The sequence below is a fragment of the Camarhynchus parvulus genome, chromosome 8 (assembly GCF_901933205.1).
Source record: "Camarhynchus parvulus chromosome 8, STF_HiC, whole genome shotgun sequence".
NCBI classification, from domain to species: domain Eukaryota; kingdom Metazoa; phylum Chordata; class Aves; order Passeriformes; family Thraupidae; genus Camarhynchus; species Camarhynchus parvulus.
The window spans coordinates 18,783,923-18,800,242 of NC_044578.1; the positions used below are offsets into that span (position 1 = coordinate 18,783,923).

Here is a 16,320-nt window from a genome sequence, read left to right on the forward strand (position 1 = left end):
CTCCTCAATTTTTTAATTTTAGTGTTCTCTAACTGCAATTCCACCCATGATGTGTAGGTGGGATAAGATTACAGTAGTTATGCAACAGTGACAGAACTTCAATTATAACTTATTGACTACTACTTATTTTAAAGCAAAGTTCTTTGCAGCAGTTTACAGTACACCTAAAACACTATTTTAAACTGCAAAGCTAGCTAGTGAGAACTAAGTTCCATATAGCAAGACTACATTTCTTGCTTTACTTTATAGAATGAATCTTTTAATCATATGGGTATATCAAGTAATTCCAATTCTGAGACACTTTGGTACCCAAAGTAGCCATAATCTGAAGTTTCCAGAATATTTAGATGAAAACAAGGGATCAGTTTTATTGCATCATTTTCAATATGCAAGGGTTTAATCCTTGTCATATGAAATTTTTCAATGTGTTTTGAATCCTGACTAAAGCTTTAACACAAAATTGAAAACTGACGTCAATGCCTTATAGAATAGCAAGCAGCACAATTTAAGCTTTCAGAAGCCTATAAAACAAATAACTGTTTTTATTTGCACACTAGTCACAGAAAAGTAAATTTTACAGTAGGTATTTGCTGAAGTGTCAATGCAATGCATCTGTTGACATTAATGTGCAATTTGTCAAATCAGTGCACTTTCATCAACAAAACTAAGCTATGATGTATTAAAAAAAAAAAAAACCAAAACTGATTTTCTGACTTAATAAGCTACATCTACCCCTCTGGCCAGGTTCAACGATGAATTTTCACAACAGTTCTGGGAGGTTACTATTTTTGCAGCTCCAGAGCTCCACCTGAATGGATTAGGGCTTTAGTTCCCCTAGGCACTGCACAGCTCTGAAGAACCAGGCATGTTTCAACAAGGACTTCTTCAATACAGGTCATGTAGGGAACAACTACAGTTGCAGATAACATAGTTGCCAATAATCTTTTTTTTTCCACAGCAAAACTAAGGTGCACGCACTATGAAGCACTAAAAATATTCTTTACCAGTGAGAATTTTATCAGTTTCACACATCATTAAAAGATAAATTTTAACAGGATAACGTAACCATGTCTGTCAAGATACTTCCCAGAGGAACAAACTGAAAGACAATCTTGTGAATTAAAATCAGAGGTTACACAGAAAGTGTAGCAGTTTTTGCTTTAGGAAACAAAATTAATTCATAAGGGTTACAGATTATTTACTTTCACTGTAGGATTACATTTTTTCTTTTCTAAAAGCTCCTTGTAGATCTCAAGAGAGATTTACCTGCAGAGAATTGGTGACAGGATTAGAAAGTGTTGTGGCGGACAATTACCAAATAGCTGTGCAAAATCAACTTACTATTTGACAGTATTTTATATAATGGATAAGGTTAACACAGTTGCACTGCTCAAGCAAGAAATTACTTCAATGTGTTTAATAAGCCTAGATCTATGCAAATTCTGCTTTTATATATATAGGTGTACACATAGGTAACATGTACTTGTAAATAGACATGAATACAAGATTGGCAAACTTAATACAAAACAATTTAAAGTTGTGCATGCAACCCTGCCTCAAAATCTAGGCTAAATGAGATGTTTTGCAATTACTACAGTTTCCTGTGTATGCCCAGCAGTTTATTTTTAGTAAAACAAAAAAATAAGCCAAATCCCACCACGATTCAGCAGCAATAGAGCTACCACACAAAAAGTTGTTTATAAGCCTGCCAGTACCTTTCCTCTCCTGCCTTTGATCCTGAATACTTGTATCATTTATATCAGCAACACTCCCTGATTACTTCTGCTCCTTAATTTCTTGAGAATGTGTAAGACTAAGCACAGATAAAACACAACAGTTTTTTAAAAGCAGTCTTCATGAAATCAGACTTACTTAAAAACAAGAAAAAAAATTTCATTCATAAATGAAGCCCAGTTCCTTTGTCAAGTGTTTTCTGCCCTAACAGAATTCAAGAAGGAAGACAGCACAGCTAAGTTCTTCCTTGCTGCTAACTTGGATAGTGAAAATCATCTTCACAGCAATCAACAGTTGAAAAATTACAAACACAACAAGGTCAAAAAGGTTTTCCTGTAAGGCACAGACAAGACTTTGCATCAAATTTTCTCAGCAAATGGATATCTGAATAAATTCTTTACCTCTCCAGGACAGAGGTATTTACTGTTTAAAAAAAAATCAGTCAGCATAAAGTTACAACAGTTTACTTTAAACGTTGATCTGCCATTAGCACATTTCAAACCAATATCCGTCTTCCTCAGCAGTCCCCCACAAAAGGAGAGGGGAAAGCAGAATACTGCCTCATGTCAAACTTCTCTCCCAAAAGAGAAAGAGATATAGCAGGAAGATTTGAAAGGGAAGCTTGTGGGGCTTTCTAGTTTTAATGAGATCTCATACTTTCACTTCTGCTGCTCCTATCCATAGGAGTTTTAAAATTAAAAAGCCTAAGTATTAAATTTGAGACACCGTATCCATACCAAACCCTGCATGTTTGCGAATAATTTCTTTTTGTGCCATATTTGGAAGACTTTTTTCTTAAGAAAAGTACACTAAGTGCTTACCCAACCAAGCACACCAAATCATCTGGGCTTAAGCACTAGGATTGTTTCAGGATCCCAAAAGTGTTGCAGTATGGCAATAGCAACCATCCCATGACAATCTGCAGACTCTTTCACTTCCTATGATCAAACAACTCCTGCAGCTGGTCACAGGGCACCCCTAAGGCAAGGGTGTGTAAGCAGCAGCTTCCCAACAGGGCTCTCTCTCTGTCCTGACTCCAATCTGCACTTCCCATCTCTGAAACACTCAACCCAGGCTGCTTACACATCACCTGGTGCCACATGAGAATTACCATACTTTTGCTGCTGTAGGGCAGGTAAATCACAGGTCACCAACTTGTGAACCCCCTAGCTCATGCCCCAGAACTCCTCTTGAGGACACAGGAGGAGAGACACAAGAAGATGAGGTGTACAAATGGTGATTAATTCTTGCCTGGGGAAGCTGAGCAGCAGCCACTGTAGCTAGGCCTACAGTCCCCAGGAGATGCACTCTGAGGCATGCAAATACACATGCAGAGGCAGGCTTCAGCCCTGGCTCTGTATTACAAGCCTACTTACCCACTGCAGATGGCATCTAAATTAGGAGAGTGTGGCACAAATTTTAACTGCTAGAGGAGCAAGGCTTACATTAGCAGTACTGCTCTGCCCCAGGGATGGTGCCAATCAGCCAGACTGGAGTCCATTCATATGTAAGTTTTTATACCATTCTGGCAGTACTCCAAGCTTTAGCTGTTTGATTCCAGGTATTACTTTCAAGTGGTTGCACTATCAGGTTACCCTTCTCTCTTAGGCACTAGGAGTTTAATTTAACCTATTAGGAATTAGCCTCTGGCAAGCCAGAAGCAGTCTGCAGCTGTACATATGCTCAGAGGGGTCTGGCTGGGATGGAGCTGGGATTTAGGCACAGAGGCCAGTGTGATGCTGTGATTTAGATTTGTCACCAAAACTGTGTTGATAGCACACCCATGTTTTATCTGCTGCTCTCATAGTCCTAAGACCTTCTGCTTCTCACTCTGCCCTGATCCCTTTTCCACTAAGACTTACTTTAAACAGGACCCATTTTTGTTCCTTGAGTACCTGTTTTTTTCAGTTATTCAGGCCAGCACACACTTCATTAGCTGCAAACCCTAATTTGTGTTGACACAACCAAGAGCTTTTGTTACTATTGTCTTTAAAGTGTTGAGGTTATGCAAAAAGATGAACACAGCCTTCAGTCACCTGCCTCACCTCCTAAGCCAAAATGAGGGCATATTATTTTCTTTCACTCTTCAGAGGGAAAAAAACACATAACAAAATATCCTTAAAGCTCAGCAATAACCATCTAGCTAGTTAGCCCCTAACAACCACTTTCAAACTGGTTAATTTTATTTCAATTTGAAAATACAAAAATATAGGAACATTGTTTTTAAACTAAGCTTACCTTTAATTTCTTATTTAGTTTACAGCAGTATCTGTATAACATTGCCAAATTTAATGGTCCAAAATCTCCATAGAAACTGGAAAAAAACCACAAAACAGTATTATTTATACAAAAGAGCTAAGCAAATTTCAACATGCATGTTGTTGATAAATAAAGCTGAAAATCAAGGATACTGAGTAGCCAATACACATGGAACAACAGATAAGTCTTTTATTGATTAATTTAAAAGGACAATAGTAACAATTAATTTAAACAAATTAGGAGTGCTTCATCTTTTTAGTGCTTATGACATCACTGATCTCCTCCTCCCCACATTCTCTCAAACAACAAAGCCAAGACCAGTGCAAAAAGAGACAATCATATTAGTTTGATCACTCTCTAGGACAAGGAGCCTTCCTGCCACACCAATGCTATTGCAGTATCATCTACTTCACAATATCAAATAACAACACAAGCGTTGGTTAAGGTTCAGTTCAGCACAAAACATTATGATGTAATTACAGAAGCTAATTAGCTGGGAAAAAGACCAAGCTGTCCAACTACTAGAACTTAATTTTTAGGTAGGACAAAAGCTAACTAAACCAAGGGAAAACTGCAGCCCCAGGAAAGCAGGGTTTAACTTCAGAATTCATCATCTTCTCTAAGATAAGTCTGCCAAATATGGTCAATAATTCTTTTTAAAACAAAATCCTCCGTACAGTTTTTCACAGAGATGAAATAAAAATGTTCTAAGGACAAATATGAGTTAAGACAAACAAGAAGCTAAAACGGGAGTTCTAACAACATTGGAGTGAATGTACCTACCAGGGAAGTCATATAGAAGGCTTCCTAATGTCTCCTCCCATACAGCTGCACTAACACATGAATCAAATCCTATCTTACTCCATCAAATTTAGAGCATTCTTTCACTTAAATATAAGATGGAAGAGTAAAAATTATGATAATAAAATTATTTTTGAAAAATTCTTTTTAAGGTATTGTGGAAAAATATGGAATGGGATAGTTACTATAATACAGAATACTTAAAAAAATTGAGAGCAAAGTATCTGAAAACTATAACTGAATACACAGCTCATCTAAAGAAGTACAGCCATGCTTTATGATAAGATTTATCACAATTCATTTGCTAGAAGCACATCAATATGAAGTAATATATCCACTTCTACTTTTCCACATGATTATAATTGAACAGCAGTGTAGAAAAAGTACATGAAAATCAATTTAGAAATTTATCCACAAGACAAATTACTATTTTGGTGGGTGTAGGGATAAAATACATTTGAGTCTGTCCAGGAAGTAATTGTCTTTCTACAAAATGAAGCCATTCAGCTTCTCTCAGCCCCGAAGTTAAAGCTGCCACAATCTTTGACTATTTCTCCATCACTGATCACCATTAAGAATCCTGTGCTTCTCTTAACACAGTGGAGTAGGGGGTAGAAGCATGTTTAAGACACTGGTACTACCCCTCTTTTTCTATGCTGCAGAAACAAAATATTTCTCAAAATACAAACACAAAGGAAAGGCACTTCCAGTCCCTGCTGCATCACCATTACCACCCATGCACAAAACCACTGTCAATTCCCAAGTTATTTCCCTACTACCACAGAGGCAGAATAAACCAGCTCTTGCCTTTGCTGATAAAACATTGTGGATGAAATGTGAGGCAGATAGTTAAAATAATGCACGTAACATAACCTTCCTCCATTTTATACCTCTAAATTGGAGTAAGTTAATTATCCTTTCTTTGATGGGGCTAAGTGAAACAAGTGCTTTACAAATCTTCAAATCAAAAGAGTTCTTTGGAAGATAATACAAGGCTCTGTACTGAAGTCAATGAACTCTGATCTACAGAATCTTTCTTCAATTTACATCCCTAGGCCTAAATACAGTTTCTGACATGTTTAAGCAGAAGGATTTAATCCTATGCACCCTCCTTACTTTTTCTACAAAAGGCCATTTTTATACTTGAATTAGTGACACTTGATCCTGCTTCACCCAAAGGATTTTCATCCCAAGACCAGAATTGTAAGTAAATGTAAGTGGAACATGGGAAATGGGCAGGGTATAGAGAATAGGGATGAAATGACACACCAAGTCACCAGCTGAATAAAGAATTTCATTTGGCAAAAACTGAAGATCAGCATAAGAAAAGGCAAATAGTCACTGATAACAATTCATCCAATATTATTTTACTTCCATCTCTTTTACATCTAGATGTTTTAACAAAGCATTGAAAAACAGTAAGAAATTGGAATGCCTCTGAAGCTTAAGTTAGTTAAGAGAGACAGTTACTTACAACAGAGGTGGAAACCAGAGAAGCAGAAGACAGGTATGGTATTAATTACATTTAATTATATTTTGTTTTCATCAAGTACCTAGATGATATCTTAAGTTATTCTCCCCCCTCATCCCATGGGGACTTGCTATCCTAATGCTTCTCCAACCAAGTAGCAAAACCCCAGAATATCCTAGCTGAACATTTAAATACTCTACTTTAAAAATAATATCATGATGACACCTGGAAGCAGTAGTACAAGTTCCTGGTATCTGTTTTCTCCTTAGAGTAAACTCCTAGAACCATTTCTTCCTACCTGTAATTCGTTGCAGTATTATATCTGAGGCATTTGCTGTACTGTATCATAGGAATGGCCATCCCCCAAGAAAGGCCAGCCCATTGCTCTACTCTGTCACACAAACAGCTACTGTAAATTCTTCCAGGGAATTTAATGGTGAAGGAAATGCAGCCCACATCCCTTCAGCAGGAAGTCGTTTCCAACTGCAGTTCCATGGGATGCCACGTGAAGGTGCCAGGAGTCAGTTCAAGCCTAAACCAGCACTTCTGAAAGCAAACACCACTTTTTGCTAAGCATTTGAATATCTCTGATCCTTGTGCTGGAGAAAATGGTGCCATTCCCTGAAGGAATATTATAGCCTAGCAGATTTTTAACTGAATTGATAACCTCCATAGACTCTGAGTATGCTGAGGTCCCTTGCTCTGGTGTTGCTCTCTGGCCTCTCATTCCCCAGTCTGCCCCTACATCCAGGGTTGTCCCATTCCAGGGGCAGAATCTGGCACCTGCCCTTGCTGAATTTCATATAGTTGGTGATTGTCCATCTCCCTAATTTGTCAAGGTCCATATTAATCCCCATCAATCTATCAGGCCAGGATATAATCCTTCAAAAATAAATTGTATTACTTATACTTTACTCCAGATGCCTGATATTTTTTCCCTACAGAGCAGTACTTTTATACTGCCACTCACTTTCCATCATGGCATGATGGTTCTCGTTTGGCACCTTATTCAGTCATTGGTTTAGCAACTTGCAAACAGAGGCACCATTTAATAACTGCAATCATTTTCTGGAGTACATATCCCAGAAGTGGAGCACAACGTAAAAGTATACTCGTTAAAGCATGAAGTTTGCCTTCTTAAGACATGCAATGATTATATTGCAAGCCTGGGAGCCCCCTTGCTTGCAATAACTTAAGTCAAAAGACAAAAACCCAAGAACCTGGTGAAATAACAAAAATACAGCTCCCTAACTGCAAAACTTGGCTAATTTTTCAGCATTTTACGAATGTCCAGCTTCTATTAAAATTAAGAGATTATTTCTCTTATTGTGATTCATTCTTCTCTTGCTCTCCCCTCCCTCCCTCTCTCCTGCAGGAACATTCTATGACCCTCCAAGGGCCCTACTGCATCTGTTGTGAGCCTGGCCATTTAACAGCACAAGGCCCAGGTGCTGCAGAAGTGGCCACCTGACCATTCAGCTACTTCCTTCAAATCATAAACTGAACACTTTTCACAAACTCCCTGCATGAGAGAGGATCAGCCTGCACATTCATTACAACCTAATGCTGCTTGGGAAATCTTACCTATTCAGGCTTTTTTCTCTAACTCCAGTTTCCTGAAGTGTGTTTCTCCTCCCCACTTCTCAAGCACATGAAAAAAGGTGAGCACTGTTTTTGTCCTCTCATCCACTGGTTCCAGTAACACGTGGATTGTTAAGAGCTTCCTTAAATGGGCCAAGACAAAATTCCTAATGCTTAATGCTGCTTAGGGATTGTGTGCTTCTGAACAGACCAAGGGTGATACAGCAAAAATAACCCTGGAAATAGCTGAAGGCAGGAATTGTGCAGAGGCCCTGGATAATGCAAAACCCCCCAGGTATTAAGTCCTTTTCATCTTGGAAGTTTCAAATCCTCCTCAAGATCCTGATTCTTCAAAATCCAACAATTCACAGATCTAAGTAATAGATAATTAAAATAATAATTCCAGATACACAATTTTTAATCCAGTGTTCCTTGATATCAAAAACAAATTAACAATGAAGAGGTTCTCACACAAAAAGTTGCCCTGTAGAACCTTCAGGTCATATCAGAAGCCTAGTCCCTTTGGAAAAAAAGACATCTTGGCAGAGGCCAAGATGTACATAAGGGATTTCCTAGACAAGCTACATTCCCATCCAACATAAAACTGGAGCTTACAAAGCTGCTGTTTTATTCTGGTACCCTTTTACTGCAAACAAAAGAAAAACCTCCTGAGTACTACTGGCAAATGCTTTCATCTTGTACTTATGAAAAAGCAGAGACAGATATGGTAAAGTAATGTAAAAAATTAAGCTGGGAAATTTCCTTGTTTTAATTTTGGACTTAATCTTGCTAAGTTTTCTTGGTCATCCAATAGTCAAGGTTGAGTTTTCAAAATTACTGATGTGAATGGCTTTCTGTGTGAAGTGACAACTCTGATTATTGTAACAAGGCTAAGTTTTTCTTTCTCCTTTCCAATGATTTAAGCCACAGAAAGATGAAGTTCAGGTTTCCTATGCAAGTACTGTTACTGGAGAGGCACAGAAAAGCAGCATTTAACCAAAGCCGAAGCAGACAGGCTAACCCTTACTCTTGTCACAGGAAAGACAAACTGTTTCTTTGCATATACACATGCAGTAGAAGAAACAGCACTCGTTTAATATTGTTGTAGCTAAGCACTTGAGAGTCTTGCCCTATTGCTACGGAACTGAAGCAGCTCTCACGAGGACTACTGTGAAATGGGCAAGTACCATCCCACACCACCAAAGAATGTTTCAGTGTAAAGCATGATTTACAGAAACTATCATATTTACTACTTCTATTGCTGCTTATACCATGTCAGAGATTAGAGCTGCAAAAGCTGTTTATACAAGAGATCCAAAGTCAGAACAAATAACTGAATAAAACTATTATCATTTATGAAGGCCATTATAAATCATCAGTATGAGATTCCTGTTTCACAGTATTTAAATTCTTTGTTTGAGAAAACTATTCAGAAATAAAAAGGACATTAAAAGTTGCTTTGATAAAACTATGTGAAAGCCAAGTTAACCAGTCAAGTGTAGTATTCTCAACCCAGATCTGTTTACTGGAAGGTGAAACGTGAAAGATGCTATTCTTAGAGAATAAAAAGCTTCTTACCAGTGCCTAACTCATTAACTGAGGTCTTGCCAAGGCAAGGTTTGTCTATTTGCCAAATGACAATTTTCATCAAGATGGATTGTTTCTCATTAACTCCATTTTTCTGAAGCAATAGTTACCTGTACTATCCTGAAAGACTGGGTTCCCATATAAGAAGTAGTGCAGACTTTATCAGGAAAAAGCTCAGAAAGTTTCAGAAGGACTCAGAAAATCTTACAGAAACAGAACTATCAAAGAAGAGATTTCAGAATTGTATAATTCCATTCAGGTTTCTTCTTAATTGAGGCATTTGTATATAATTTCTCTGGCATAATAGGTTCAAGGTTAAATTGCAGCACATTTAACTAAAATAGTGACAGTTCTAGTAGCAAGTTCCTAGTCTGCTAGCATTTAAGATAGACTTAAATGGTTTTAAGAACATCTTTATTATCTTTCTAGTGTGAATGTTTAAGTTAGACAGTATTATGAAGTCATTAGAACAGTTGAAAACTTCAAGTGAGAACTGAAGTCTAAAGTGCTCAAGATTACATAACCCCACTTTGTGTATAATTTAGTGACAAATCATGTGACAAAGTACAGGAGCAAGTCAATCCCAAACTTCCCAAACCATCAGATCCAGCACTACAGCTCTTTTGTTTAATAAATGGGGTATAGTACTAACATAAAAATTACTGCCTTATGTCTCTTCAAGAGTAAGGAAAAAAAAAGGGAAGCAAGATAGTGAGTTTTTAAGGACTATGTGATCCAGTAACAGGCTCTCTGTAATCAGGCAACTCCAACCCTACATATTCATGAGGTTTTCAGATCAGATACTGCTTCAGTGAAGCAAACTGACACCTCTGTAAAGCCAGCCAAATAAAATTCTGTAACAAGCAAACAGAATAAAAGCCCAAAGAAAAGCAATTTAAACAGAAAAAGAGCTGAAAGAAAAGCAGTTTGCTTCCAAGTACAATGAAGTATCTTTATCTTGTCATTACCATGATGCATCTAAGCAAAGTTAAATCAATAAACAATTGTATTAATGTAATTACTTACACACCTCACAGGTGCTGAGGATTTCATGCCTGAGCAGACATCTCCTATCCCCCTGCTGAGAACTCTCTGAACAAGTCATTTGATTGAAAAGGATAAGTGGCTGCGGAATTCTGACCACAAGAACCATCCAAGGAGGTCATTTCCATGAAGATTCTGCAAACCACTGTTCTGAGCTACAGCATTACGAAACTCACTCCCAAATATTTACTTTGCTATCATGCAACAAATAGTTCTAATCACTTTCTCAGAAAGAAGACTGCCTTTCTGAGGAAGTGAGGAGATCATCTGATCTGTTGTACTGAAGTTACACTGCACTACTACTTGCAGACAAGCCCTGTCAGGCCCCCTCCTTTGTGTGCAGCCTGGGAAATACAAGGGACTGATGTCAAGCTTGTTGATAACATAAGGGAAGCTGCAGTAAAATTAGCACCTCCCCAAGAACTGAGCCTTGCATTCTGTTCCTCAACTTACCTCTAACCCTCCAAATTCAGAAAGATATTAAAAATATACATAACATGGTAACTCTACCAACACTTGCTTTTACTTCCCTGAGACCATACAAATCTCCTTAGATATGAGAGGGAAAAAAATTAAGATCAGGCATTACCAAATATTGCAGACACTGATAGGTATGGGTGCTGCAATACAAATACCAGGGAAAAGTTTAGCAATGATATGTAAAAGGTCATTACACAATTCCTTGGTACCACCTGGTAACTGTCACTTATTTTCATATCACATTTCAGCATTTTATGAGCACAAAAGGGAGAATATCTTTATGGTATCAGACACAGGACAACAACTTTAAAATGGGCCAAACAGATTAGGAACCATCAATTCAGAACAAACATCAGGAGTTACAAGTCCAAAGTCTTTAGTTGTGCCCCAGTAGATAAAGGAAACTTTGTTTCCTTCCATTACCCAGTAATTATATGTGGTATCAGATTACACCTTCATAGGTAGTTAACACTGAGTTAAGGAATATACCTACAAAATTTCCTTTACATATTAAAGAAAATTACTTTCTCCCCCACACCCTCTCAAATTTCTCAGTACATTTTTTTTTTAATACGACACTGTCCTTACACAAATGCCTCAGTTACAGGCCTTGGTTAGTACAGCCATCTGTAACTAACAGTACAGAACTAATCCCCCTTCTTACCCACAAGATCAAATGCCACCTAAGAGTCCTTCACACTTCCTAAAAGCACATTAAGAAATAAAACATGATACTGAAGGCTGGAAGAGATACAAGTTTCCTTTCTTAAAGCAAATGTAACACGTTCATACCACACAAATAGCTCAGGACCTTCCCTAAATTGAGTTCTGCTTTCAATATTAGGTCAACCCTCCCTTGGGATACTCCAAAGGTCCCTTCCAATCAAAATTCCTTAATGATCATTAAAGAACTTACTCCCAACCCAAGCAGCCCATTACAAAAATTGGTTTTCAGAATTAACCATTGGGAACTCCAGTAGAAACACACAGCTTAAAGATAAGAAAATGTCTAGAAAAGATACCCTGAAACTACAGCTATACAAAGAAAATAAGCTAAAACCCAAGGAATATTGGTTTACATCTCACAGAAGCAGTGCTGGTCACTGGAGAAACAGGGGAAGAATGGTTGATGCTCACAATTGCTTCAAATCATTTGGAAAGCAAGTTATGCTTAAAATAGGAACACACTTTTTGTTTCACTTCTGCTGCAGCCAACTCTGTGTCAAGCAGGTAGGGATATATCATCACACAGGAAACAGTTGGTCTTGAAATGCAGTCCAAAGCATCAACTTTTTAGCGACAGCACAGAGTGATTACTTTATTTGTCTGGTGTTTTTTATGTCCTTAAGTAGTATTCAAAACTATAATCAGTTTTATTTTTTACCTTCTATATGAAGTCAGTGTCTTCCAGACATGAACCTTTTACTACACAGAAAATATTTTTTCTGCTGTTCTAAAAGATACAAAAGCCATCAAGAAGTGCCATCTCAAAATCCTCTAATAAAACCAGAGTTATAAAAAGTTGCAGACGCTCTTCAAGAACACATCTAAACATTGCATTCTTATGATTCTGTAAACTTCATACTCTCTACACGGGAAACTACAGGAAATATAAAACAAACTTCTGTTTATCTATTCGTGCCAAATAAGTCTTCTACTTAAGACGCCATTCAATAAAGTGTGATTAGTCCAAATAGACCTCCATGTTTTAAACAAATCTTACAAGGCTCAGATATCCTCCTCTGAGCTCAGCCACGACTTAAGCCATTTAACTGCCCTTGCAGTTGTTTTTATGGGTCTTTTTTAAGCATCACCTTGTTAAACTAGTTTCAGCTAATAAATAAATACATTTGGACTAACTTCATGCTCATATTCTATGCAAGTAAACCAACGGGGCAAAAATATTCTATAGACTATATCAAAGTGTGTTGGGGAGACTCTCAGGTGATCACTTCGAATATGCAAACCACAACACTTACTTTTCATACACCAGCTCCTCATCGGTACAGAAGTAGTGGGTATTTACGGTACTTTTCGGTTTAGTTCGTAAAGTAGCGAAGTACAGCCGATCTGAAAGACAGATTAGAGGCACAGCGTCGGTCAGCGAAGGCAGCCGGCCGCCGCCTCGGGGCACGCCTGTCACCGCGGGGCGGAAGAGGCTTCGCCGCTCCTTTTTCTGCTGCGTGAGCGGCGGCGGGAGCGCCCGGAGCGCTCCGCCCGGGGGCCCTGCCCTGCCGGGAGCCCCTCGGCGGCGGCTCCGGCGCGGCGAGCAGCGCGCGGCAACAGGTGCCGGCCCCGCGCCTCGCCCGGAGCGCGGGGAAAGCGGCGCCGGGGCGCCCGCGGCAGCCGGGGCGGGCAGCTCGCGAAACCCGCCGGGCAAAGGGGCCGAGCGGGGCAGGCTGCAAAGCCGGGGGAGGGCGGTAGAGAAGCCAGCGAGTTTCCTCGCAGGGGGAGGCTCCGGGACCCCGCGGGTAGGGGATGGGGCGGCTCCCGCCCCGCTCTCACCTTTCACGAACTCCGAGGCTCCCAACAGCACCTCGGAGGCGGCCGCCGCCGGCTCCATCTTAAAGAGGGCCCGGAATAGCGAGGCGCGGGGCGGCTCCGAGCTCATGGCGCTCCGGAGCAGCGCCGGCGGGCCCGGGGCGCGCTCGTAGGGACGCGACCCACCGGCCAGAGGGGCCGCCCGCCAGGGTCCAGGGTGCTGCGAGCGCAGCGGCCGCAGCCCGCATAGGAGCGGGAGCGGAGCCGAGAAGAGCCCCGGGACACGACGGGCAAGCGCCCGCAGAGACTCCAGCTCCACCCCGCCCCCAGCCAGGAGACGCCCCCGGATAAAGCGGCAGCGGGCGGTTACCAGGCGACCGGCGGCGCTCTGGCAACCGCGTTACGGAGCCTTTGTGTCGCCCGGCCCCGGGCTGACGCTGTGAGTGACCGGCCCCCCGCGCCCCCCCCCCGCTCCCCGGCCCGGCAGCGCCCCTGCTCCGGCAGGCAGCGGCCCGGAGCCCAGCACCGCCCCGCCCTCCGCCCCGCCTGCCCGGGCGGTGCCGCCGCGCCCCGCTGCGCTGGGGCTGCTTTTCCCCGCCCGGGGGCGGCCCGTGGCAGAGCGCCCCGCGGGCACCGGGCGGGTATCGCGTACAGCTCGGAGCGGGGCTGAGCCGGAGCGCTGCCTCAGCAGCGCGGGCGGACTCCGGAGGGGGGCAGGTGGAGCGGCGGGGCCGCCTCAGGCGCGGAGGAACCAGCGGAGCTCCCATTGCGCTACCTGGGACACCCTTTGTCGTGACAGACAGGTCGGTTGACCAATCAGAGGCTGCCCTGCTGCGCCTGCAGCCAATGAGCTGGCGGCGCCCCGGGGAGCGCCCCGCCCCAGGCCCCCCCGCGGCCGCCGCTTCGCCCCCGGGCAGGGCCGGGAGGCGCTTGCGAGCAGCGGGGGAAGCTGCGCCCGCCTGAGGCGCGGAGCCCTCCTGACGGGCTGGTCCGAGCTCTGGGCGCGCTCTTCAGCCTCTCCCCTTTAGAAGGAATTGGTAAGTGCCAAACAGGGCAGACTATCCGTCTCAGTTTTACAACTAAAGCAAAGGTTGCAAAGGAGAGGTTCCTTGAGGAGATAAAAAAGTGGGTTAAAAAAGTCACTCTTCCCCCGAACAAGCAAAAAAATCCACTCTTGAAACACCTTTAAAAGATGCTGTAATACAAAGCCATATGCAGCCCTGAGGTTCACATTTGTATCACCGGCTTTCCCTAACACTATAAATAACTTACTGTAACCACCAGTGCATACAATTAATCCTGGTGTGTCTGCTAATGAGGCTAAACATGAGTGTGAAACGCTTCTGACTCCTCAGTTTTTAATCTGGTGTCATAAGCACTGGATAATCTCTAAAGCTTTACAAATAAGGTGAAGGACTACCGAAGACACTGCAGTTGTTTTGTATTTGCTTAATTTTTGTGTTGATTCTACTGCTTTGTGCCGGTGTTCTTACGCTGCTTTTTTTCAACTTTTTTTGAATAGCTCCAAAACGAATGTGCTAAATATGACCGTATTTGTGCCTGATTCTGAAACCTGAGAAAAGCTCATTTTCAGTTGTAGGTACTGTTCCATACAAGATGTTCACAAGAATGAGACTGCAGTCTTATGTAGCAGCAAATTAAATAAAGGTTGTTGGAGGGCTGATCCTTTTCATGGAAACCAGTGTTTATTTTTCTTTACATTGTTCTTTACAACTTTCACTTGTGTGTAACCCTTAACAAAATCAAGTATTTCACTAGTGGTTTTTTTTATTTACAAGCAATTCTCTGAGGAGTACTATATCTGTGTAAGAGATAAGGTATTAAGGATTATTGTCCAGAACTGCAATTTTTTCATGCTCTTTTTTACTCAGACTTTCACTACAGCTCAATGTAACACATTTCTAAGTCAGTGCTGCACTCTGCTTAAAGGGAGTTTGAATTAACATACTCAAAATAGCTTTAGCAACACCCTTGGGCAACAGATAGAAAGATGGAACTGTCTGCAGCCTACTATCCAGTACGTAGAATCTATAGAAACAGTTTGTGGTAAAGCCCAAGATATGTAAACCCATCCAGCTAAACTGGTGACTCTAGGAGGCAAATATTACTAGATACTGAAGCCCAGCTGTCACATTCTTGTATACTGCTTATATGTCTTCTGCAAAGTTAAAATTTCATTTTTCATTGCAGCAAAGTTCTCATTTGTGGCAATTAGCTGCAGCCTTTGTAAGCATCAGAAATAAACATTTCTTTTCTTCCCTGTAAAAATATGTGCAAAATAACCTCTGCTTTTTCAATTCCAGTAGTATGTCATAGCTATTAGTATGATTATTTCATTAATTTCACTTTGTAAAATGCTAGCTTTAAGAATATTTTAAACTAGTACAACTTAGTTTTTCTAATTAATCCTATGTACTCGTTTTAACATTTGAGATCAAATATCAAGACTGCAGTGACATCTTGTGGCATTTTTTTGTAAAGAAGCAATTTTCTTGTGCATTTTAGAACTATATCCTTTTTTATCACAGATTTTTAAAATATATATTTTAGATACCATGTTTAAAATCCTGTGTTGCATTAACGGTAATTTCAACAGAACATTCAGAGGTGGTGATGATTCTGTTTAGACTCCAAAATATTACCAATTGACATAGATAATCTCTCAAAGAAATAATCACATACATATTATTTTGTTTAAAATATAATTTTTTGGTAATGTATTTTCAGTAAAGAATCCTAAGACATTTTTATAACTACCAAGGGATAAAAAAATCCAGTTTTAAAAAATAAGCAAACCACCCCTTTTGGTTCCAAAGTACAGTGAATTATGGCTGGAGCTTAAGTCTTATCTTTGTATTTTC

At 40.7% G+C, this 16,320-nt stretch overlaps 1 protein-coding gene across 1 annotated transcript in view; it reads right to left on the reverse strand.

Moving 5' to 3' along the window:
* The window catches only part of CDC14A (cell division cycle 14A), a 47,926-nt gene extending 34,094 nt beyond the window's left edge, over positions 1-13,832 (reverse strand). Inside the window, exons 1-3 of the mRNA XM_030953406.1 lie at positions 13,463-13,832; positions 12,937-13,027; positions 3,973-4,048 (exon numbers count right to left, since the gene is read on the reverse strand). Of these exons, the coding sequence (XP_030809266.1) occupies positions 3,973-4,048; positions 12,937-13,027; positions 13,463-13,568 (273 nt within the window). The 5' untranslated portion in view covers positions 13,569-13,832. The remainder of the gene's footprint in view (positions 1-3,972; positions 4,049-12,936; positions 13,028-13,462) is intronic.
* Between the last annotated feature and the right edge of the window lie 2,488 nt (positions 13,833-16,320).